Genomic DNA, 25852 nt, shown 5'->3' on the forward strand with positions numbered 1-25852 from the left:
TGAAACGGCCTGCATGAGGTTGAAACAGCCCTGGTGAGGTTGAAATGGCCCCGGTGAGGTTGGGACGGCCCTGGTGAGGCTGAGACGGCCCAGGTGAGGCTGGGACAGCCCCAGTGAGGTTGAGACGGCCCCTGTGAGGTTGGGATGGCCCCTGTGAGGTTGGGACAGACCCGGTGAGGGTTGGACGGCCCTGGTGAGGCTGAGAAGGCCCCGGTGAGGCTGGGACAGCTCCGGTGAGACTAGGACGGCCCCAGTGAGGTTGAGACGGCCCCTGTGAGGTTGGGATGGCCCCTGTAAGGTTGAGACAGCCCCAGTGAGGTTGAGACGGCCCCCGTGAGGTTGGGATGGCCCCTGTGTGGTTGAAACAGCCCCTATGAGGCTGGGACGGCCCTGGTGAGGTTGAAACGTCCCCAATGAGGTTGAGACGACCCTGTGAGATTGAGACGGCCCCAGTGAGGTTGAAACGGCCCCTGTGAGGTTGGGATAGGCCCTGTGGGGCTGGGATGGCCCTGGTGGGGTTGGGACGGCCCCGGTGGGGCTGAAATGGCCCCGGTGAGGTTGAGACGGCCCCAGTGAGGTTGGGATGGCCCCTGTGGGGTTGGGACAGCCCTGGTGGGGCTGAAACGGCCCTGGTAAGGCTGAAACAGCCCCAGTGAGGCTGAAACGGCCCCTGTGAGGGTTGGACAGTCCTGGTGAGGCTGACACGGCCCCGGTGAGACTGGGACGGCCCCTGTGAGGCTGAGATGGCCCCTGCAAGGCTGCAACAGCCCCTGGGAAGCAGAGAAAAATACCATATTATCTCACTCATTTATGGATAATAAAGACCATTATAAACTGATGAACAAAAATAGATACAAAGGCAGACCAGCATTGAACAGGCTGTCAAACTACAGTGGGAAGCCTAGGGAGGATTGGGAGCGGGGTAAGAGATCAACCGAAGGACTTGTATGCATACATATAAGAATGAACAATGGACACAAGGCACTGGAGGGTAGGGGAGGCTGGGGAAATGTCAAGGGGGGGGAGACACGTGTAATACTCTTTGTAATACTTTAAGAAATAAAACAAAATTAATTTATTTAATCGGAACAATAAAGATTTATTTTAAAAAATAATCAATGGAGAAATCTCCTCGGGAGGGGATTAAAAACAAACAATCAGATAAACAAGAGAGTAGGTAATCTGGTCAGAAGGTCAAACCTCCAAAAGCGCACGAAGCTGCTCTTCCTCTGAAGCCTCTTCTCCCCGCTGTTGCCCCTGGGCAAGGAAGGGGCCGTCAGGCGGTGGGGACTGAATGTTGTCCAGCATGTCCTGGAAAGCCTGCGGGGATGGCGCCTCCGCATTCTGGAAGGTGACCTGGACTCTGCTGTACAGGCTGAGGCAATTCGGTTCCTGCCACATGAACCCGAAGTGGTCTTCATCGAACAGGAGGAAGGCGCCAGGGATGCGCTGGGGGTAGGCGGAGCCAGAGCGAGCAGCAATGCCCACGCCGTAGAAACACATCCTGCAGGCTCGGGGGTAGTTCTGGTCCCTGGAGCTCACACCCGCAGGCAGGACAAACTGGACAGGCTGCTCCTCCAAAGCTGCAGCCCCGGACTCCCCGACACTGGGCTGCGCAGGGCTCAGCCGGCCATGGCCCTCGCCGTCCTCAGTGCTGTCTTCTCGCTGCTGCTGCTGCTGCTCCTGGATCACCTGCTCGTGAACCTCCTGGACCAGGCGGGAGTACTTGCTGAGCTTGTTGAAGATGTCATCGGGCAGCTGGATGCGGCGACTGAGGTGGATCTCTATCATCTGCTGCCCAGCAGGGACGTGGTGGTCACCCGTGATCTTCGTGGCCCTGGCATGCTTCCCATGGAAGCTGAGCATGACAACCTCTAGGCTGTTGTGGGCATGGTGGGTGCCTTTGAAGAGGCCTGGCCTGATGAGGTCCTCCGCGTGGCTGGGGGAGAGGTAGATGCGGCGGTAGTTCCGGCAGTCGTCATACTGATGGTCGATGAGCTTCATCAGGACGAACCGCAGCCTGTCCTCCTGGAAAATGTGCTCGAGCGTCTGCCCCCATTCTTCCCGCAGCCACGCGCGGAAATCCTCTCGGCTCCCACCAGGCATCCTGTGGTGGTGCGTCAGGTTGCACTGGGTGGAGAGCCCGTCCTTCCGAATCTGCACGTGGCAGCTGTGGGGCCCTCGGCAGCCGTACGTGCACTGCACTGTGGGCGATTTCCCCTCTGCCAGGCGAATTCTAAACGCGGGCTTGAACTGCAAGGAGTCATCCACGCGGGGGTCATGGAGAGGCAGGTACGTGCGACCCACAATGCATGGGCCCTCCACCACTACATACAGCAGTCCTCCATAGGGCCAGTTATCTGGCTGCCACAATCCCAAAATGTGCCTGCATGGGTGGAGCAAGTTGGCATAGAGTTCTCGACAAGACACAGCCATCGTCCCCGGGCTCCTCAAATTTTCAACGGCGCCGTACTCCTCCTGGCAGCGCCGTCTCCAGATGCTGTCGGTGTGCAGGATGCTGCGGAATCTGGTGCAGGCCTGGGCCAGGCTGGGCAGGTCAGTGCCGGGGAGCGAGGCGAAGATCTCCACCAGCAGCTCGGGAGGCAGGTGCTGCAGCGAGCAGCGTGGGGTCGGCCGGGGTGGCATGGGGCTCCTGATCCCTCCACTCCCCACAGAGGACCGAGCCGCCATGTCCGCCTCCACGTGCTTCCCTTCAGGGGCTGGGGCCGGCTTGCTGTCGGCCGCCGCCATTGCAGCTGGTCCCAGGCGCTGCTGGAGACACTGGCATCCTCGTGAAGGGCCCGGGCCGCAGAGGCAAGCGCACTCCTCCTCCATGCCTAGCACAGTAAGCAGCACGGACCTCTGCAGCCTGGCTTTAAGCTGGCACCTTCCCGCCCAAGAGCCCAGCCACGCCCCGGCTCAGGGCCTAGCCACGCCCCCTCAGAGAGAAGCCGATTATAGGACTTGAGCAGCACTGGAGACACCCATACCCATTAATATTCGCCTCCTACTGGAAGCCGGTGTATCCTTGCTGCATGACACAGTCGCTGGAGGGAAGAAACATCTGCACAGCATATGTTTCAAGGGACCTGGCGTATATGGCATACTGTTCTTAGTATGTTTGCTCCCCTTCTTGGCGCTATGTGTTTTAACCAAGGTCACCTCTCAGAGAAAGGTTGTTTCCCCAGGTAGGGATTTTTCCATGAAGTTAGGGTGGGAATAAAACCCCTTAACTAAATGCCAGGTGGGTAGTTAATCAGTTTAACTACGAACCATCATGCTTAAGCTACATAATCTTTACTCCCTGGAATGGAGATAAGAAACGCCCTAACCTTTGGAATAGAAATTGACAGGATTAAAATCAACTGGTATAAATACAGATGTAACAAGACAATAAAAGACAGAACTTGCTGGAGATCCTGGCTAGGCTGCTGATCAACTGAACGCTGTCTCCGTGTCATTCCTTCTTCACCGACTTCGTCCACACCTTTGGGAACCCCAGGACCTGCTGGGGCTGGACTCCAACAGCCTCCCTTTCCCAGGGCTCCCTCCCTGTCCTCCCACCCTAGCCCTAGCCCCGGGCAGTCACTAATCTGCTTTCTGTATGGATATGCCTCCAGGGATATGCCAATGGGGACATTGAACATAAATGCAGTTATAATATCCTGTCATTTGTGACTGGTTTCTTTCACTTAACATAACATTTAAAGTTTTATGTATGTTTTATCATGTCCTGGTATTTTGTTTGTTTATATCGGCGAATAATAGTTTAGTGTATGGGTATACCACATTTTGTTTACCCATTCATCAGTTGAAAAATATTTGGGTTGTTTCCCAGTTTGAGGCTCTTATGAATAACACTGCTATGAACCTTATGTACAACATTTTGTGTGATCATGTTTCCATTTCTCTTGGGTATGTACCTAGAAGTGGAACTTTTGGGTCATATGGTAACTCTATGATTTAACATGTTGAGGAACTGACAAAACATTTTCCAGCCCTCCTTGGTTTGGCTCAGTGGATAGAGCCTCAGCCTGAGGACTCACTTTCTTAGCTCTTTCAATAGTGCTTGAAAAGACAGGAGGGGAAACCAAGATGGTGGCATAGGTTAATGCCAGAGATTGCTGCCTTGAACAACCAATCAAAAATACAACTAAAAGACGGAACAGACATCATCCAGAACCACAGGAAGGCTGGCTGAGTGGAAATTATACAACTAGGAGGAAAGAGAATATCATACCTAGACTCAGAGGAGGCCAGTGCTGAAGTTGTTGTGCCCAGATTTCAAGATTCCCAAGAACCCACAGGGAGCCAGTGAGTTCAATGCAAAAGCAAAGAGTCATTTATTTCAAACCTAGGTTTGGCTCCCCTGCCCCCCCCCCTTACTGGCACAGCAGCAGGTGGCAGAGAGAGAGAAAACTCTGTGTGGAGAGAGGTTTTATAGGGGGTTGGGATAAGGGGAGGAGAAAGGACTGTGGGCCCTGCCGATTGGCCAGGCGCGAGTCCGTGTCTCATTACACAGGATGTGGTCATAGTGATGGAGTGCACTTCCCTTGACTATCATTGGCCAGTCCAGAGAAATCCTGGGCGTGGCCAGCAGCAGCTTGGCTTCCTGGAAGAAGCCTTGCTGAGCACATGGCCAAGGTAAGATGGAGGGCATAGCCCTTACCCTGGGGCAAGGTGGAGGGCATAGTCCTCGCCCTTTCATTCACCCCTTGTCTTGGAACTTCCGGCTCAATCATGAGACGGACTGCATTTCTATTCCACCGTTGCTAGAGGCCCATACTGGGCACACAGAACTATCAACTGAACTATCCCTATAAGCTTAACAAATGGTCTGGTGGAAGGGAAAGAAACCATTTTAGATTTAACAACTTCTATTGAAACAGGATTTTTCTTTTCTTTTTTTTATTTATTGCTTAAAGTATTACAAAAGGTATTACATATGTGTCCATTTCCCCCCCCCCCGCCCTAGACAGTCCCCTAGCCTCCCCTATCCCCCAGTGTCTTATGTCCATTGGTTATGCTTATATGCATGCATACAAGTCGTTTAGTTGATCTCTTACTCCCCTACCTCCTGCCCCCCAACCCTCCCTGGCCTTCCCGCTGCAGTTTGACAATCTGTTTGAGGCAGCTCTGCCTCTGTAACTATTATTGTTCAAAAGTTTATAATGGTCTCTATTATCCATGAATGAGTGAGATCATGTGGTATTTTTCCTTCATTGACTGGCTTATTTCACTTAGCATAATGCTCTCCAGTTCCATCCATGACGTTGCAAATGGTAAGAGTTCCTTCCTTTTTAGAGCAGCATAGTATTCCATCGTGTAGATGTACCACAGTTTTCTAATCCATTCATCTACTGATGGGCACTTAGGCTGTTTCCAGATCTTAGCTATGGTGAATTGTGCTGCTATGAACATAGGGGTGCATATATCCTTTCTGATTGGCGTTTCTGGTTTCTTAGGATATATTCCTAGAAGTGGGATCACAGGGTCAAATGGGAGTTCCATTTTCAGTTTTTTAAGGAAACTCCATACTGTCTTCCATAGTGGCTGCACCAGTCTGCCAGTCTTCATTCCCACCAGCAGTGCACAAGTGTTCCTTTTTCTCCACATCTTCTCCAGCACTTGTCGTTTGTTGATTTGTTGATGATAGCCAGTCTGACAGGTGTGAGATGGTACCTCATTGTTGTTTTGATGTGCATCTCTCGGATGATTAGTGACTTTGAGCATGTTTTCATATGTCTCTTGGCTTTCTGAATGTCCTCTTTTGAAAGGTGTCTATTTAGGTCCTTTGCCCATTTTTTGATTGGATTCTTTATCTTCCTTTTGTTAAGTTGTAAGAGTTCCCTATAAATTTTGGAGATTAGGCCCTTATCAGATATGACATTGGCAAATATGTTTTCCCACACAGTGGGTTTTCTCGTTGTTTTGTTGATGGTTTCTTTTGCTGTGCAGAAGCTTTTTATTTTGATGTAGTCCCATTTGTTCATTTTCTCTTTTGTTTCAAGTGCCCTAGGAGCTGTATCAGTGAAGAAATTGCTTCGGCATATGTCTGAGATTTTGTTGCCTTTGGATTCTTCTAGAATTTTTATGGTTTCCTGTCGTACATTTAAGTCCTTTATCCATTTTGAGTTTATTTTTGTGTATGGTGTAAGTTTTCTTCTTAAAATTCCTCCATGGCTATCAAAAAGCCAAATCAAGATTAATTTATCTACTGTCCTGATGTTTGCATAACTGACTACCTTTGCTGGAATTTCATGGTTGAACCTTAATGTGCCCCATAAGGCCAGGAAGCCAAGCCATCCAGATGCCATCAGGCCTGCCTGCAGTATCTGCTGAGTTAGGTGAATCCCTCACCTGTAGCAACTCCACCTGAGTCCACGCTCCAGGCTTTAAGGCCCACCTCAATAGCCCTCCTACTCGTTGTGGCCCAGAGTGTGTGGGGGTTCCGCAGGGATGCAGAGGCATCTTTACTGCTCCCCTTCTACTCTTACCAACCGCCAGTGATGGTAGGGCATTGGCCTGACGCTCCAGCGCCAGCCATCTTCAGGGCTCCCAAGCAGGATACCATGCTTTCTTCGTGGCATTCTTAGTGGCTTTAAGTCTTTAGAGTTCAGACAGGGCTCTTTAAAACATGATACTCCGGTCAAAGTTTTCCGTTAATAAAACCACTATTAGGAATCAGTCTTATTGTATCTATGCAAAGCCTGATGTTTGCCATGACTTATTTAGCATTGCCAGATTTCGGAGGAATTACATAAGGAGAAAAACATACTGATCTACTCCAAGATTTTCTGACTTTCCTTGCTAATTCCTTTTCATGGATTTAAAACAAAACAGTAACTGTTGGCATAAAACCTTCTTTCTATGCATAACCATGCCTCAGACCTTTTATTCTAAACAGGCTTTTTCCAGCTTTACTACCCCTGACATGGCATGGTGACTCAGGCCTGCAAGACAGTATTACAGGCTGCCAACTGTTAGCTGTCTCTCAAAAGAGACCAAAACCTGATGGGCACCCTTCCCTGCCCAGTTGGGCACCTGCCCTCTTGGCAGCTAGGCACCCTTTACTTTTGGGGGTCACCCCACACAGCTCCCTTCCAGGACAGCCAACATACATTCAAACCTGCAAAAGAATCCAAGGTTAATATATCATGGCCGCTTCAGGCAGCCAAATCTTCTGCTACTAAACATGTGATCCTATAAATTGTCCTTGTCTCTTTGGAGCCATGTCCATGAAGATGCAGGCATTATCTAAGTGTATTACACAGTATTGTGGGGGCTCCTGGTGACAGGAGTGATCGCGAGCCATGTTACCAGCATCAGGCAGGTCAAACACGCCGTAGAGCGGGTTGCGTTGATCTCGATCGATCGATGCTCCATTTGGTGATGAAATCTTTCCAGATGGACCCAGGTCGCGATGCCATCTACCTTGAGAGCGGTGGGGGTCGTCAGCACCACAATGTAGGGACCCTTCCAACATGGCTCTAGGGTCTCCCGGCGGTGCCTTCTGACGTAGACCCAATCTCCTGGTCTGTGCTGATGAGGAGTTGGGGTTGGGCTAGTCTATTCATAGATGGCACAGCGGTGTGGCCAAATGTCCTCGTGCGCCCTCTGGAGCCCTCTCAAGGAAAGAGATTGTTAAAGAAAAGCCACCCAGTCCTCGCCAGTCTCCAAGTCAGATTCCTCCTCTCTTGGAGAACTTCAAAGTCCTGATGGCTTCCAGGTAACCCTCTTTGTTAGTTACAGCGCTCTGCTTTCTTGCCTTTCTACCAGTTCCTTTTGTGACAGAGCAGCAACCAGCCCTCTTTCAAGGGAGTGTGCTAGAAGGGGGTATCAGCCCCTCCTTAGCTAGCAGCAACAGGTACCAAACCCTTTCAGTACATTTGACCAGCTTCATTCCCGCCCACCTTTACAGATTCTAAGGCCCATTGTTTTCCTTTAACCAGCAAGCTAAATGACACTGGCCTGTATTATTTAATTCAGCACAGGCAGGGGGAAGGGCCCATGGAATCTCTGCCCTGAGGAACTGTGAGCCCCACCCTTAAATGTCCCAATCAGACTAGAAAAGCCACAAATACCTTTTAAATCTACGCCAGAATTCCAAAATCCCAAACTAGCACAGAATATACTTCCACAGTTACATGAACAAATAATTATACCCAAGTAGACATACAAACATCAAATAAACATCCACACTTACACCCTTTCAGTGAGCAGACAGGAACAGATGTGGAGGCCTCCCTTTCCCACATCCCAGGACAGGACTTTTGACCTATGTCTCATCCAGATAGAAACGGTACTCATATTGAACAAGGAAATCAAGACTAAATAGACACGGTAACTAGATACATTCCCCATTAAGAACTTCAAGGTGCATGCCACATTTATACCACAAAATACCAACAAATCAGTTTCAGTTGTGTCGAGATACAGAACAAGTCCCTGAACAGAGGCAGTAGAAAACTGCCTAGGAATGCTTCTTTTCTACCTTTTTAAAAGATAGGCCAGATTCGAACCCTTAGCCAGTCCGAGTTTTGACTTCCCTCTGGAAGTCCCAGAGATGGTGAATACCATCTAGAAGCCATTCCTCCAGATACAGGACAAGTCCCTTAGAGATTCTTGATAATTTACATCAGTAATCCATTCATACAATCCCCTAAAAGTTGAAGAGGAAGGAAAGAACCATTCAATGTCCTTCAAGAGGATTTCGGCGAAACAATAAAATCGACAGATTTAACACATTGGAAAACCAAGGCCAGAAGTACCCTCAGACGTTTCAGGGGTACCAAGGAAGGAGAAGTTAGGCCATGTCCAGCCCTTTTCACAATCCACCATCAGTGACCAGTCCCAGCTCACTGGTCTACCATCCATTTAACATTTCTTTTTCCTCCCATCATACCAAGGCCATGCTTTCCAGGTAGCTAGAACTTTTAAACCACAGTTTCTACCTGAAATAATTGTACTTTACTTTAGAAATTGGATTACTGCTATCCTGGCATAGCTGCTAAATTTCAAAATGGTCACAATTTTCCTGCTGGGGAATTCAAGAAGCAAACCGATAACTATTAAGGCCAAAACAGTCTCGGGTTTTTATTCTGTACACAGCAAAAGGTCAAGTTCAGCTCAAAACTATGTGCACTCGTTTTTAAACTGGCATTTTCCTTTACATGTGCACAGAAATCCCGGATGCATTTATGAATTTGTAAAAGCTTTTCAATTCTCTATCTACAAGCCCTTTAAGAAATTGAGCTCTATTGTCCGCCCTTATAAAGCCAACTGCTCAAAACATTGGTCTATCATATCACTAAAATTACATTAAGACCTTGATTGCTAATTTAGTATTAAATAAATCTGAGAGGCAGGCACACTTTCTGCCCCATCTGCATTTCCTTAGTAAAACTCCGCCTTAAAACTCCACCCCTGAAATCCCATCCTGCCTCAGTGAGCAGACATTCCTTTTGTGATTGACTAAGTCAGAGGGAGGGGCCTTTACTGTTCCAAGATGGCGGCCCCCAGGGGCACGGCATGCCATGTGGCCAACATGGCGGCTGCCAAGTCAGGCAGCCCAACATTGTGGCGGTCTAAACTGTTCTCTGACAGAAAAGATGACTTCCTCATTCTCACAATAAACAAGGGAAGAGCAAACCAAAACCCCTAAAAGATAGATGGCCAACATTATATTGCAGAACTTTTTTAAATCTTAGGTAGCAAATTAAATACTTAGCATTTTTCAAATCAATACTTTTACATTTAGGATACATTTCAAATAAAATATAAGGCATTTTCAATTAATAGATTAACTTCTATCATCTAGACTTCATACTAGGCATACTCAGATAGCCACACAAAGGAGGGGAGAAGGCAGGCCCCCTCCCTCCACATTCACACACTTTCACCAGACATTCATTCAGAGTTTAAACAGTCCATTCAATTCCTAACAACTTCCCAACCCCCGAGGGAGCTCTAAAGCCTCCCCCAATCTCCTTGAAATGATCAATCACAATACCCAAAGGTGCAGTCTGAGTCCATCCCATAACATCCATCCAGTACAAACACAGAACACTAAACAGGGCCCGAAAATAGAGCCTTCCAACTCCATGGAAGCAACTAGACGATGGCCTTACGCCAAACCGGCAGGAGCGACCCGCCTCGTCTCAAATCCGCGAGGGGCATATCCATCCCTCCTGGGAAGCGGAACGTCTTCCAACTCTCCCCCGCCTGTGGTCGTTCACGGCGCGTCCGCCTAGACCCCTCAGGCAATTACAGATTCCAGAAATGAGCTCACACAGAACAGAACACACAAGGACACACACCTACCGCGGTCAGTCAGACTCTACGGATCGGGGGTCCCTCGATGGTCTTGGGAACCCCAGACGAGCCCCCAAATGTTGTGCCCAGATTTCAAGATTCCCAAGAACCCACAGGGAGCCAGCGAGTCCGATGCAAAAGCAAAGAGTCATTTATTTCAAACCTAGATTTGGCACCCCTGCCCCCCCCTTACTGGCACAGCAGCAGGTGGCAGAGAGAGAGAAAACTCTGTGTGGAGAGAGGTTTTATAGGGGGTTGGGGTAAGGGGAGGAGAAAGGACTGTGGGCCCTGCCGATTGGCCAGGCGCGAGTCCGTGTCTCATTACACAGGATGTGGTCATAGTGATGGAGTGCACTTCCCTTGACTATCATTGGCCAGTCCAGAGAAATCCTGGGTGTGGCCAGCAGCGGCTTGGCTTCCTGGAAGAAGCCTTGCTGAGCACATGGCCAAGGTAAGATGGAGGGCATAGCCCTTACCCTGGGGCAAGGTGGAGGGCGTAGTCCTCGCCCTTTCAAAGTGAAATACTAAGGTGAGGAGTGCGCGCTGGCGGCGGATGGCACGGTTGTTGTTTTCAATTGGGAAGGAGTTTCAGACTCTGAGCTCCAGATCCGGGCGAGTCTCTAGGGACCCAGACTCAAACGGGAGAAGCGGTACTGTCTCAAATTTAAAAAAAAAAACAACAAAAAACGAAGAAGAATCTTTTACCCTTTGAGACAGCATGGAGGGACCTAGAGAGTAACATGCTAAGTGAAATAAGCCAGTCAGAGAAAGACAAGTATCACATGATTTCACTCATATATGGAATCTAATGAACAAAATAAACTGATGAAAGGAGTGGATCCCTAGACATGGACACATGGAACAGAGTGCAGAATCTTAGAGGAAAGGCGGGATAGGGTGGGTGGGTGAGTGGGGATAGATTAACCAAAGAACTTATACACATAACCCATAGGCACAGATAACAGTATGGTGAGGGCCTGAGGGGAGTGAAGGGGGTCAATGGAGAAAAAATAAGAGGACATCTGTAATATTTTCAACAATAAAGATAAATTTAAAATAAAGAAAAAAACTAAAATAAAATACACAATTTTACATTTTCAATTAAAAATATAAATCTTGCACTAAACATATGAAGGCTGATATATTTGTTCTTCTGTTGCATTATTTTCTTAGACTACATCCCCAGAAATTGAATTACTGGGTTAATAGCTATTATTCTATCAATAATGTAGTAATTCTGAGTGTCTCAAATTTATCCAAGAGTTCTCAGAAAACACCAGGCCATCAGAAGAAAAACAAAATCATACAAACACTACTCCAACCACCCCTGAGTTACTTGTATGATAAAGCCATGCAGCTGACAAATGCTTGCACATGGCATATTGCCTCCATGTCTGTGTGTCCCAAAGGGGGTGACACAGAAGTTGTAGTTATAATTTATACACTGCATCACATGACAGTGAGATTCATAGTAAAAAAGTTATTCCATTTTCAGTTCTTTTTCAACAATGTTGAAAAAAAAGTCTCAGCTTGGCGCTAATATGTCTTGAACACTTTTCTATAGTTGCCCAATCCTCTTTTTCAACTAAAAGGACAGCCGACTTAAGACATAGAACCTTCAGTAGCAAGAGTACCAAGTTAGAAATGAATAATGTCGTTTAGTTTTCTCGGTGTTTGATTCAACATTTACCTTCTATTTATGTTATTGCTGACAAGTTAGGGCAGTGATATGAAATTTCTCCACTTAGGTTGTAGAAAAATTAGAAGCCTCAAACATTACAGTGAGATTGTAAGAGGAGGCAGCCACTTTGGAAACCAGCTCAGCAGTTCCTCAAAAGGGTAAATGTAGAACCAGCGTGTGACACAGCAGTTCCACTCCTGGGTGTGTTCCCAAGAGAAACACAAACATGTCCACACAAAAACTTGTATACAAACATTCATAGCAGCATGATTCACAATAGCCAAGAAGTCCCACCCAAATGGCCTTCAACTGATGAATGAATAAGTAAAATGTGGTCTATCCGTATAATGGAATATTATTTGGCAATAGAAAGGAATAAAGTACTGACACCTACTATAAGGATGAACCTTTAAAACCGTGAACTGTGGACCTTGTGAAAATACAACAGACCACATACCAGGTATTTTATGATTCCATGTATATGAAAAGTCCAGAATAGGAAAATCCATAGAAACATAAAGCAGACTAGTGGTTACCGGAGGCTGAGGGAAGAGGCAAATGGCAAGTGACTGTTTAATGAGTACAGGTTTATGTTTGGGGTGATGACAATGTTCTGAAACTAATTAGTGGTGATGGTTGCATGAGTCTGCATGAACGAAAAGCCCCTGCACTGCACACCTTCACAGCATATTTGAATTATATGAGAATAAAGCTGCTATTAGATAAATAATAAATAAATAAATAAATAAATAAATAAATGCACTTAAGTTTATGAGAAGGATAGATTTAAAAAAGAATTTGTTAACAATCATAGTGTAGCCATATTACAAGATGTTGGTACTGATGTGGAAAAGACTGAAGTTTGGTAAACACCGTCCCAATTGTCCTGCTCAAGCTCTCCCCACACACAAATGACAAATGATATTCAGAATATCCGAGGTGGCTCAGAAGGAATGCAGCCTCGCCAACCCCCCACCCACCCACGCTGCCCAAGACAAGCCTCTCCTTAATCACTTAAAAGTCTCAAGTGTTTGACTTGATTAAACTTCAGTTTCTGGAGTGCATCAATAATGAAATATGACATTTATGTGAAGTGCTATTTACTTTGTAGCCTATTACTGCAACACATACGGACTTACTCAAGGGAGTGCTTGTTCTCCTCGGGCCCTCCTCTCTGCCATCTCACACTGCCTCTCTCTCCTCTCAGTGCTTCTCCCTAACTGAGGAGCTAGAGGGACTCGGGAAGACCTAACACAGCAGGTAAGCTTCACGGACAGGGCAGGTCGTTAAAAGAGCCTAAGACAGCACTTCTGGTAACTAGTAACAGGGAAACAAATGCAGAAATATTGGGGGAAACATGGTAGAAGATTAATTCTAAGGAGTTGAATATGCTCACCTTGAGGGAAGAGCAGCTTATCAGAATCCCCTCCCAAGTGGAATCTGTTACAAGAGGAAATCTTAGCTGTTTGAACATGGAGGAGGTCTGCAAATGAGGCCAAGTGGAAGTTCAGGGGACAGAAACACCTGGACAGAGCCCCTAGAACAGTGGTTCTCAACCTTCCTGATGCCGCGACCCTTCAATACAGTTCCTCATGTTGTGGGGACCCCCAACCATAAAATTATTTTCGTTGCTACTTCATAACTGTAATGTTGCTACTGTTATGAATCGTAATGTAAATATCTGATATGCAGGATGTATGTTCATTGTTACAAATTGAACATAATTAAAGCATAGTGATTAATCACAAAAACAATATGTAATTATATATGTGTTTTCCGATGGTCTTAGGCGACCCCTGTGAAAGGGTCATTCGACCCCCAATGGGGTCACGACCCACAGGTTGAGAACCGATGCCCTAGAAGGAGGCTCTGGTGTGAGGAGCTGTAGTTGTGTGAAGTATGGGCAGCGAGAGGCACTAGTAAAGTTCCCTGACAAGAAAGCGTCCTCACTGAAGCTGTGAGGAGAGCCTTCACTTAGAAACCCAGAAGTTACGCTAAGGACTATGCTAACAGTAAAATCACTTTTAATGGCCCAGGATCTGGAGTTAAATCAAACATCATTACTCGCCCAAGACAGCCAGAAAGGCTGACATTTTCACTGAAGTCATGCTATTATATGAATGGTATCAACACAGTGCCCAAATACCGTCAAAGGGGGTGCTCATTACAATTATTTGTTAAGTGCATTCAATTATGAATAGCATGTATTTAGTTTGGACCATGATACTTGAGACATGGCTGTGCTCCTAAGCAAAGTCTAGCACACAGTAAGGTGTTCAGTGCCTCAAGGCACATAATTTTGTCTATGTGTCTTTACTGTGTGTCTGCTTTAGATGTTGGTCACAGACACATGCTTTATAAACAGTAAGTTGCAGAGTAAGGATTCAAACTCGGGGGGCTAGACTGAAAAGCCTGTGCTCTCAATCATTCTGCTAGATTTGGGGCCAACACAAGCGAGTTAGAAAAGAGCCCCTTCTGGGAAGATGAACCTTTTATCTGTACTCAGGGCTTCTGGCTCAGGGATCCAAGTATGGACTGGCTTCCAGCCCAGACACCAGCCCCCTGGGCGCGGCTCTCACAGCATACTCTAGCCAGCTCTGCCTCAGTCGTCCATGCAGTCACCATTAGCTGAGGTCATGCAGTCTTGTCGATGGTTCTTCTCCCTGAAAACTCTATGATGCTGCCTGGACTAACTCTTGTTACATTTCTCCCCACTATCATTGTTCCTGACACAGGAGATTCTATTCCTCCATATTCCTGTTCTCTTCAAATTAAGATGTTACTGAGGTTTTAAACTATGAACTAGCAGTGATAGTTTGAAATAAATGGCTGGTGACATATGAGAGAGAAGAATGAGTATTACATATTCTGCCAATGGGCAATGCTCTTTTCCCAAAAAAGAGCATAAAGAACATACCAACTTAAAGGGAAGAATCAATAATCCCCCAATTCTGATGCCTTATACCAAGTATGTCAAACCCAAAGGCTATCACGGGTCAAATAACAAGGTTTAAGCTTATGTGACCGCAAAAAACAAAAGCTTCAATTTTCATAGAAACATAGGTATATTTTGATAGAGACATGCTGACTACAAAGGGCTGAAATAAATGAGTCATCGTTCACATAAAATAATAGAACATTTTAATAAAAATTAGTATTTTTTCTTGAACATTAACTTACCAGACACTGAATAACTGCACAATTAATAAGCATAATACAAATAAACCTATTTTTCTTGTTCTCCGAAAGCGAAATATTTCCTATTGTGCCCACCAAACAAGTCAGTCCAAGACTAATGACGTGGCCATCAGCTGCTAAAATATTCGCTGCTAGTATTAGTGGAGAGGAATGGTGTTCCTGCGAATAAGGTGTGTAAGGGAAATGAATGCAACACGATTATAATAATCAGTCATTAGTGAACGTTGTAGTTTGTTATTAATAATTATGTGTAACAGGATATTGTGAAAATTAAGTTACAAAATTTATATTAAAACGTTTCTTACATACCCTTATATTGGCTGGGCCACAAAAATATTCAGTGTGGGCCACATGTGGCCCACAGGCCACAAGTTTGACATTCTTACCTTAGACCAATAAGATATCTTTAATTTATATAATAGTGCATATACTTTAACTTGTTTTATAAGTTACATAGTAATGCATATATTTATCAAAGAATTTAAAATACAAACAAAAGGGGATACCCATAATGCCAATTCTATAACCACCACTAATACTTTGGTATCCTGGTGTAATCTTCCAGTTAACCCAATGCATGTGATGTGTGTGTATAAATATGTAATATGTAAAAATTAAACATTTAAAAAAGGGTAATTTTATGACCTATTTTCCCTTATATATATGAACAATAGACAAGTTTAAAAAGATTTTATCAAAGGAACAAAATATGAGTATTACATAGTCTGCCAATGGGCACTGCAAAATAAAATATGTTTTATTTTGTTCAAAGGAATTCTAGAAAGAGCCAAATAGTTAACGTTTTGAGATTTGCTCCCAAGGAAAACATGGGGGCTAGCCTTGGCTCTAGAAGCACGTGGCCCTGACTTCAAATTCGAGGTCTGCCATTGGCTGTGCCATCTTGGGCAAACGCTTTAACCACCTCTCACCTCAGTTCCCCACATGGGAAATGGGCACACTGCTTAGAGTAGACATCTGGCTTCTGGTTTGGCATTTCTTACTAGCATCCATTTCTAGAAATTTCAGGTAACAGCCCCTCAGCTTTCTTTTTGGAAAACCATTCCTCTTCTGTTCTCAGTCTGAGCTGTGGAGGTCTCAAACATCCCCCTCCAGGTGCAGCCATGAGTGACTGGACACGCATGGGATCCGAGTAGGGCAAGAGGCAGCCCGGGACTCTCCCCGAGTGAGGCTGTGCCCTCAGTGATTACAAAAGGAGGAGGAGGAAGCCTAGATCTGTTGGAACTATTAGATGGAGAAAACTCGTCTGAGACTGTGGTCTACACAGAAGAAAGCAGAGCGAAAATATGGAGGCAAGATGGTTGAAATCCTGGATATACCTGCAATAGCAGCTTTATCTTCTTTACACCTTACAGTTGTCTAAACTAGGAAGTCCCCTCTTATGAGTAAGTGGCATACACTGATGAGCTGAGATTCTGTCACTTGCAACTGAGATTTCTGACCTATCCAATAACAGTACCTACCTCTTAGGTCGTTACGAAGAATAAATGAAATGATGTGCTAACGTGCTTTATACAGTACCTGCCATAGTTTAAGTTGCCATTAAGTATTAGTTGTATCATCATATTATTAAAGACTAGCTTGAAATGCATCAGAAGCCTTCATTTTTCTCTAAATATTTCATTTCCTTGACAAAAACCAGGACAGGCAGAGCATCAAAAAGCACATGTTAAGTATAAATATATTATTGCAAATTAGATTTGAAGTTTTTGTACACTTTTTAAACTTTCCTAAAAGTTTTCTTCTGAAACATCAATTTCCATTGTGTTTCCAACTTCTCTTGTGTTTCTTCTAAAACAGGGGTCCTCAAACTTTTTAAACAGGGGGCCAGTTCACTGTCCCTCAGACCGTTGGAGAGCCGGACTATAGTTTAAAAAAAAAAAAACTATGAACAAATTCCTATGCACACTGCACATATCTTATTTTGAAGTAAAAAAACAAAACGGGAATAAATACAACATTTGTATTTGCATGTGGCCTGCGGGCCATAGTTTGAGGACCCCTGTTCTAAAATATCAATTTCTAACAACCCGTATCAGATAAAGTCTGATACCTAAACATTAAGGCTTGTTACTTTGGGACCAGTGGTCAGGCTACTAGGGTTCATGTAATATTCACAAAACTGGGAGAAAAAAAATTCAAGCCCAAAAGGAGATGCAGGCCCCTGAACAGCAGTGTAAATCCAGCATTTTGGTTTCCTGAAAACACATCCTAATTCCCACAAGCTCTTCACTCACCTCTGCTTTTCTAAGCTAAAAACAAGTGCTTGCTGCCCCGGCACAGTCAGCAAAGCTACAGGCAGCCAGAGTTCTAGGCTGGACACTTTACAGAACAGCAGCCCAACTCCCAAGAGAACAAGGCGAGCAGGTCCTGCCTCATCTCCTCCTCCAGCCTTTGCTGAGCCTGGGAGGTAGAGGCTGGTGTGCCACTTGCTCTGTGTGGAAGCTGGGTCTTGATTTCCTCAAGTCATGACACAAGAAAAGCCTGCCTGAACCTGCATCTTAGCCTTAGCTAACACTTGCTGAGAGCTTTTTGTGTGACACATACTGCATCATTTCATTTCATTGATGAATTCAGAGAAAGCCAAAATTTGCTGAGGACTGAGCAATTGAAAGCCACACAGCTAGGTAGTGGGGCCTGGTTACGATTCAGTTCCTAACTGTAAAGCAACAGTGGACAATTACAGCACTCAAAACCAGGAATCGTGGTTGAGTGACTGCCAAGAGCTAGTCCTGTGCTAAGTGCTCTATGCACATTTTTATTTTCTTATCTCTTTGGACCTCAGCTTCTTCCACCAGAAAAGGGAACGGTGTTTTGGATGATGTTATCTCTTGTCTTCTACTTCTGTGAAGCTTAGCTTCTAAGCTGTACCTTGATGAATTCCTACTGGAAGATTAGTGTTTTGTATTTGCTAAAAGAGGAAAAGACGAGGTGACATGCAGGAGGGCATCAAAACATCACCTTCAAATGCGCCTAAGTCACTCTTGACTGGAACCAAATCATGGGTCTCAAATCAGATAGCAAGTTAAGAAACTCCTCTTTCCAGGGGTAGTTTTTAGAGTTTCATAATCTAAAATGAATCAAGTACTGAGGACAATTTGGAGAGGAATATAAAATGAATTACATCTTCAACAAAAGTCTCCTATTTTCTATTTAAAAACACATTTTTTAAATAATGGTAAAATATATATTACCTAAAATTTTGTCTTATTTTATTTTTTCCCTATTTTTTATTACTTCCATTACAGTTCAATAGTATTTTATATTAGTTTCAAGTGTACAGCATATTGGTCAGACATTTACAGAATTTACAGAGATCTACAGCATGCATAGTTATCACAATATTACTGACTAGACTGCCTAGGGCAGTGACGCGAACCTATGACACGCGTGTCAGAGGTGACACGCGAACTCATTTTTTTGGTTGATTTTTCTTTGTTAAATGACATTTAAATATATAAAATAAATATCAAAAATATAAGTCTTTGTTTTACTGTGGTTGCAAATATCAAAAAATTTCTTTATGTGACACAGCAACAGAGTTAAGTTAGGGTTTTTCAAAATGCTGACATGCCGAGCTCAAAAGGTTCGCCATCACTGGCCTAGGCTGTACTTCACATCCCTGTGACTATTTCGTAACTACCAATACGAACTTCTTAATCTTGACTCCATTTTCACACACACGCCCCCCCCCCCCCTTCAATTCCCCTCTCATCTGGCAACTACCAGTTTGGTCTTTGTATCAAGGAGTCTGTTCCTGTTTGGTTATTTATTTTGTTCTTTAGATTCCACATTTAAGTGAAATCAGATGGTATTTGTCTTTCTCTGTGTGCTCATTTCACTTAGTGTAATACCCTTTAGGTCCATCATGTCATTGTAAATGGTAAGAATTCGTTCTTTTTATGGCTAAGTAACACTCCATTGAAGTCTTTTGTTCCCATATGAATTTTTGGATTATTTGTTCTATTTCTGTAAAAAAAATGCCAATGGCATAGGGACTGCACGGAATATATAGAATGCGTTGGGTAATATGGGCATTTTAATGATGTTAGTTCTTCCTATTATGAACATACAGTATACTTCCATTTAAGTGTATCTTAGTCTTTCTTCAAGATCTTAAAATTTTCCAAGAACAGGTCTTTTATCTCCTTGGTTAAATTTATTCCTAGGTATTTCATTTTAATTTTGAAGCAATTGTAAATGGGGTTGTTTACTTAGTTTTTCTTTCTGAAAGTTCATTACTGGTGTATAAAAATGCAGCTGATTTCTGAATATTAATTTTGTATCCTGCTACTTTACGGAATCCCCTGTGCTGTACTTTATATCCCTGTGACTGTTTTGTAACTACCAATTTGTACTTATTAATCTTGTCCACATTTTCATTCTACCCTCCAATTCCCCTCCCTTCTGGCAACTATTAGTTTGCTCTTTGTAGTGTTTATCAATTCTTATAGTGTTTTGGTGGAGCTTTTAGGGTTCTCTATAGACACTATTATGTAATCCACAAATATTGACAGTTTCACTTCTTCCTCTCCAATTAGGATGCCTTCTATTTCTTGTTTAGTTGTAGTGGCTAGGTCTTCCAGTACTGTGTTGAATAAGAGTAGTGAAAGCAGACATCCCTGTCTTATTCCCGATCTTAAGGGAAACGCTTTTAGTTTTTCCCTGTTGAGTATGATGTTGGCTATGGGTTTCTTATATCTGCCCTTCAATTAGATTGAGGTATATTCTCTCTATTCCCACTTTGCTGAGAGTTTTTATCATAAATTGGGCCTGGATTTTGTCAAATGCTTTTTCTGGATCTACTGAGATGATCATATGATTTTTATCCCTCATTTTCTTTATGTGGTGTAGCTATCATATTAATTGAACTGTGGCTATTGTGCCAATCCTGCATCCCTTGAATAAATCCCACTTGGACATGGGGTGTGATTTTTTAATGTATTCCTGGATCCAATTTGCTAATTTCCTCCCCCCCACAGGAAAACAAATCCACTTTTCAGTAAGTTTAAATACTTGAGGGGTACAGCATTCCACGGATTCTGTGTGCAATAGCCTTAGCAGGAAGGTTGCTTCGGAATTTAACACAAACCATTCCACTGTTTGGTTTGTGTTAAAGCATGAGTTACCTTTCCCCGGATTAATCTGGTTTTGTTTGATTTGCCACCAGCCGTCACAGTGTTGTTCTTTAAGCACATCTCTTGCCTAGATAGAATTCTGTTTCATCTTCAGCATAAACCTTCAGTTTTAAGAAGAGCTGTGTGCTCCCTCTGATTTCGGAGACCCACTGATAGCCAGCAAAAATGGCCTTGGACCACAGCCTTCCAGACATATTTATCCTTATAGAAGTCCTGTTCCCAGCAGGCCTAGCAGAGCCTCCGTGCCCCAGCAGTGCCTCTCTGACAGATGTGGTGGAACCCACTCATTATTTTTCCCAATTTGCTAATGTTTTGTTGAGAATTTTTATGTCTATGCTCATTGGGAATATCATCTAATAATTTTCTTTCTTTGTAGTGTTTTTATCTGGTTTTGGAATTAGGATATGCTAGCCTCATACAATGAGCTTGGGAGTCTTTTCTTCTCTTGAATTTTTTGGAATAGAATAGTTAGAATGTTTGGTAAAATTAACATGTGAAGCCCTCCAGTCCAGGACTTTTTTTTTTTTTTACTGGGAGTTTTTTTGTTTGTTTTATTACCGCTTCGATTTTGTTATTATAATCAGTCTGTTCAGATTTTCTGTTTCTTCTATATTCAGTTTTGGAAGATTAAATGTTTATAGGAATTTATTCATTTCTTACAGATTATCTGATTTTTGGCATATAGTTCATAATATTTTAAATTTTTTGTATTGTTATAGTCTCTTTTATTTCTGGTTTTATTTATTTGTGTCATCTTTCTTTTTTTCTTAATGACTCTGGTTAAAGGTTTATCTTTTTAAGGAAACTGTTCCTAGTTATTGACTTTTTGTATTGTTTTATTAGACCCCATTTTGGATATTTCTGCTCTGGCCTTTATTATATCTTTCCATTGGCTCACTTTGGCCTTTGTTGTTCTTTCCTAGTTCTTTTAGGTGTAAAGTTAAATTGTTTATTTGAGATTTTTCTTGCTTTTTGAGGTTAGCCTGTATTGCTGTGACTTTCCCTCTCAGGACTGCTTTCACTGTGTCCCCTAGATTTGGATTGTTGTGTGCTCAGTTTCATTTGTCCCAGGTAATTTTTCATTTCTTTCTTGATCTCATTGGTAACCCATTCATTGTTAAGTAACATGTTATTTAGCCTCATGTATTTGTTTTTTAGTTCTTTCTTGCAATTGATTTCTCGTTTCATACATTATGGGTGGAGAAAATGCCTGACATAATTTCAATCTTCTTAAATTTACTGAAAATTGTTTTGTGTCCTAACATGTAGTCTATTCTAGAAAATGTTCTATGTGTACTTGAAAAAAAGGTATATTTTGCTGCTTTAGGGTGAAATGCTCAGAAAATATCAATTCGACACATCTGTTCTGTGTGTAGTTTAAGGCCACTGTTTCCTTGTTGATTTTCTATCTGGAAAATCTACCCAGTGATGTCAATGGGGTAGTAAAGACCCTCCTATGGCTGTATTACTATCAATCCCTTCCTTTATGCCCATCAAGATTTGTTTTATATATTTAGGTGGTCTTATGTTGGATGCATAAATGTTTACAAGGATTATATCCTCTTATTTAGTAGATCTCTTTTTCATAATCTAATGTCCTTCTTTGTCTCTTAATATGGCCTTTACTTAAAAATCTTTTTATCTGATGTAAGTATTGCTACCCAAGCTTTTGTTTCCATTTGCATGAAATCTCTTTTTCCATCCATTTACTTTCAGTCTGTGTGTCTTTCGATCTGTTGTGGGTCCCTTGTAGACAGCATATACATGGCTCTTGTTTCCTTCTTCATTTAGCTACCCTGTGTGTGTTTTTATTGGAGCATTTAATCCATCTACATTTAAAGTAAATATTGAGAGATACATACCTATTGCCATTTTATTATTCATATCTATGTTCTTTTCTTTTCCTTATTCTTCTTAAAGAAGTCCCTTTAACATTTCTTGTAGTACCAGTTTGTTGGTGATGAACTCCTTTGGCTTTTTCTTGTCTGGGGTGCTCTTTAATTCTTCAATATTAAATGATAGCTTTGCTGGGTAGAATAGTATTGGCTTTAGGTCCTTGTATTTCATCACTTTGAATATTTTGTTCCAATCACTTTTGGCCTAAAAAATTCCTGTTGAGAAATCAGCTGACAGTTTATGGGAGTTCCTTGGTACATAACTAACTGATGTTCTCTAGGTGCTTTTAAAATTCTCTGTCATTGATTTTTGCCATTTTAATTATAATATGTCTTGGGTTCATCTTGTTTGGGACTCTGCATTTCCTGGACTTGTATGTCTATTTCATTTGCTGGGTTAGGGAAGTTTTCTCTAATTATTCCTTCAAGATCCCTTGATCTCTCTCTTCTCTTCCTGGTACCACTATGATGCAAATGTTGTTATGCTTGATATTGTCCCAGAGGTCCCTAAAACTAATCCCATTTCTAAATTTCTTTTTGCTGTTTTAATTGGGTATTTTCTGATACCTTGTCTTCCAAATTGTTGATTTATTCCTCTGCTTCATTTTATCTGCTGTTGATTCCTTCTAGTGTATTCTTCATTCAAGTTATTGTCATCTTCATTTTTGGCTGATTCTTTTTTATGGTTTCTATGTCCATGTCCTTTTTTATGCTTACTTTTTATGGTTCTCACTAATTCTTTGAGCATTCTTATAACCAGTGTTTTGAATTCTGCATCTGTCAGACTGCTTGCCTCCATTTCATTTAGTTCTTTTTTATTAAATCTTTATTGTTCAGATTATTACATTTGTTCCTCTTTCCCCCCCAAAAAACTCTCCTCCTCCCAGTTCACACCCCACCCTCCGCCCTCACTCCCCACCCACTGTCCTCATCCATAGGTGCACGATTTTTGTACAGTCTCTTCCCACATCTCCCACACCCCTTTCCCCCCCGAAGAATAGTCAGTCCATTCCTTTTCTATGTCCCTGGTTCTACTATAATCAACAGTTCATTCTGTTCATCAGATTATTTATTCACTTGATTCTTAGATTCACTTGTTGATAGATGTGTATTTGTTGTTCATAATTTGTATCTTTATCTTTTTCTTCTTCTTCCTCTTCTTAAAGGATACCTTTCAGCATTTCATATAATACTGGTTTGGTGGTGATGAACTCCTTTAGCTTTTCCTTATCTGTGAAGCTCTTTATCTGACCTTCAATTCTGAATGATAGCTTTGCTGGATAAAGTAATCTTGGTTGTAGGTTCTTGGCATTCATTACTTTGAATATTTCTTGCCACTCCCTTCTGGCCTGCAAAGTTTCTGTTGAGAAATCAGCTGACAGTCGTATGGGTATTCCCTTGTAGGTAACTGAGTTTCTTTCTCTTGCTGCTTTTAAGATTCTCTCTTTGTCTTTTGCTCTTGGCATTTTAATTATGATGTGTCTTGGTGTGGTCCTCTTTGGATTCCTTTTGTTTGGGGTTCTCTGTGCTTCCTGGACCTGTAAGTCTATTTCTTTCACCAGGTAGGGGAAGTTTTCTGTCATTATTTCTTCAAATAGGTTTTCAATATCTTGCTCTCTCTCATCTTCTGGCACCCCTATAATTCTGATGTTGGTTCGCTTGAAGCTGTCCCAGAGGTTCCTTACACTATCTTCATATTTTCGGATTTTTTTTTCAATTTGCTTTTCTGGTTGGGTGTTTTTTGCTTCTTCGCATTTCAAATCTTTGCCTTGATTCTTGCGCTCCTCTGGTCTGCTGTTGGGAGTCTGTATAATATTCTTTATTTCAGTCTGTGTATGCTTAATTTCTAGTTGGTTCTTTATCACAACATCGAGTGTCTCATTAGATTTCTTGTAGATCTCAATAAGTTTATCGGCGGCTTCTAGACAGTTCTTGAGAGACCTTAAAAGTGTGGTTCTGAACTCAATATCCTCCATTGACAGTTTTGTCCTGTTTCTTTGTGTCCGCATTTTTTATGCTTTCTTGGTGCACCCCCTAGTGGTCTTTGTGCGCAGTCTTGTTGTAGTTAAGCCTTGATTGTTGTAGTTAATACTAGGGGGGTTTGACCTCCAGGCCAACTGGCTGTGAGAATCAGCTGTGTCTGCAGTGGGAAAACTTCTGTCCTCTGGGGAGGTGCTAATCTAGCCTTTGCCTGAGGCTATATGGCAAATGGCTCTGCGCAGGGCTTGGGTGAGGCCGGTCCCCGGGGATCTACAGGGCGGGCGGAGGGAGCAGTTATGGCTGCTCTCAGTCCTGTCCCCAGAGGCTCTGCCTCTCAGAGTCCCAGCAACCGCTGCAAACCTCAGAGAGAAAGCTGCCCTCGTGTTCAGACCGATGTCAGACAGTCCCGCTTCTCCTGTTTGAGTCTGGGTCCCTAGAGACTCGCCCAGAACTGGAGCTCAGAATCTGAGACTCCCTCCCGATTGAAAATGACAACCGCGCCCTCAGCCACCAGCTCGCTCAGTGCGCACCTCCGCACCTTTGTATTTTCCACACTGCGCCTCCTCTGAATCTCGGTATGCTGTTCTTTCCTTCTAGTTGAAGAATTTCCCCTCAGCCAGCCTTCCTGTGGTTCTGGGTTATGTCCGTTCCATCTTTTAGTTGTGTTTTTGAAGTGGTTGTTCGAGGCAGCAAACTCTGGTGTTTACCTATGCCGCCATCTTGGTTTCTCTCCTCATTTAGTTCTTTTTCTGGAATTTTCTCCTGCTCTTTCATTTGAGACCTGTTTCTTTGTCTCATTTTGGCTGCCTCTCTGTTTGTTTCTTTGTATTAACCATATCTGCTATGTCCCCTAATCTTTACAGGGTGGCCTTATTATATAGGTGTGCTGTGTGGCCCAGTGGCACAATCTCCCTGGTCACCTAAGCCAGGTACTCCAGGAGTGTGCTTTGTATGGGTTGTGTGTGCCCTCCTATTGTAGTTGATCCTTGATTGCTATTGGCATGTCAGTGGGTGGGATTGACCCTCAGGATTACTAGCTGTAAGAACTGGCCCCAACCATAATATACGAGCAGGATTAACCCCAGTGGGCTCTGCTACTTGCCAAGACCACCCTTTGGGTGTACTTCTTGTGGAAATAAGTGAATGGTTTTCTGTTGGGGTTTGAAATCAGCCATTAGATCTTGGTTCTGGGGACTCTTGGTAGTGGTTTCAGTACAGTTGGAGGTCAGTCATTGCCTGTGACCAGCCCTGGGCCACCTTATAGTAATGTAGAGTTGGTAGCTGCATTGCTGAACATAGAAGCATGTCAGAGAGGCCACACTGCAAACGATGGCCAGCTACCACTGGCCCCAGGCCTGGGTCCACTTAGTAAAGGGTGCAAGGCACCCTGCGACCCGCCACTGCATACCAACTGCCTGTAAGGCTCAGCCATTGAAAGAGCCTCAGGTGGGTTCTTGAGTTGTGTGAGGAAGGGTCTCAAGGAGTCCTCAGAGTAGAATGTGTGGTGTTCACTAGGTTAAGGCAGATTCAGATTTGACCACTGCAGAGAGGGATCAACACAGGAAAGATGGCACCTGCCTGGCAGCTATGTGGAAGGAGGGTTCAACACAATGAAATGGTGGCTGTTC

General features: G+C 43.6%; 2 protein-coding genes across 3 annotated transcripts in view; both read right to left on the bottom strand.

Annotated features, from left to right (window-relative positions):
- The window catches only part of GXYLT2 (glucoside xylosyltransferase 2), a 155166-nt gene that overhangs the window by 110804 nt on the left and 18510 nt on the right, over positions 1-25852 (bottom strand). The gene's annotated exons all lie outside the window — the stretch shown is intronic.
- LOC132215126 (F-box only protein 31-like) lies at positions 1195-2835 on the bottom strand. The gene has a single exon (XM_059662901.1). The coding sequence runs from the start codon at positions 2833-2835 to the stop codon at positions 1195-1197; it is 1641 nt and encodes a 546-aa protein (XP_059518884.1).

Source organism: Myotis daubentonii, chromosome 14, assembly GCF_963259705.1.
Source record: "Myotis daubentonii chromosome 14, mMyoDau2.1, whole genome shotgun sequence".
NCBI lineage: Eukaryota > Metazoa > Chordata > Mammalia > Chiroptera > Vespertilionidae > Myotis > Myotis daubentonii.

Excerpts from the sequence above, each read along its gene's own strand:
- LOC132215126 (XM_059662901.1), bottom strand. The coding sequence starts at position 2,835 with ATGGAGGAGGAGTGCGCTTGCCTCTGCGGCCCGGGCCCTTCACGAGGA.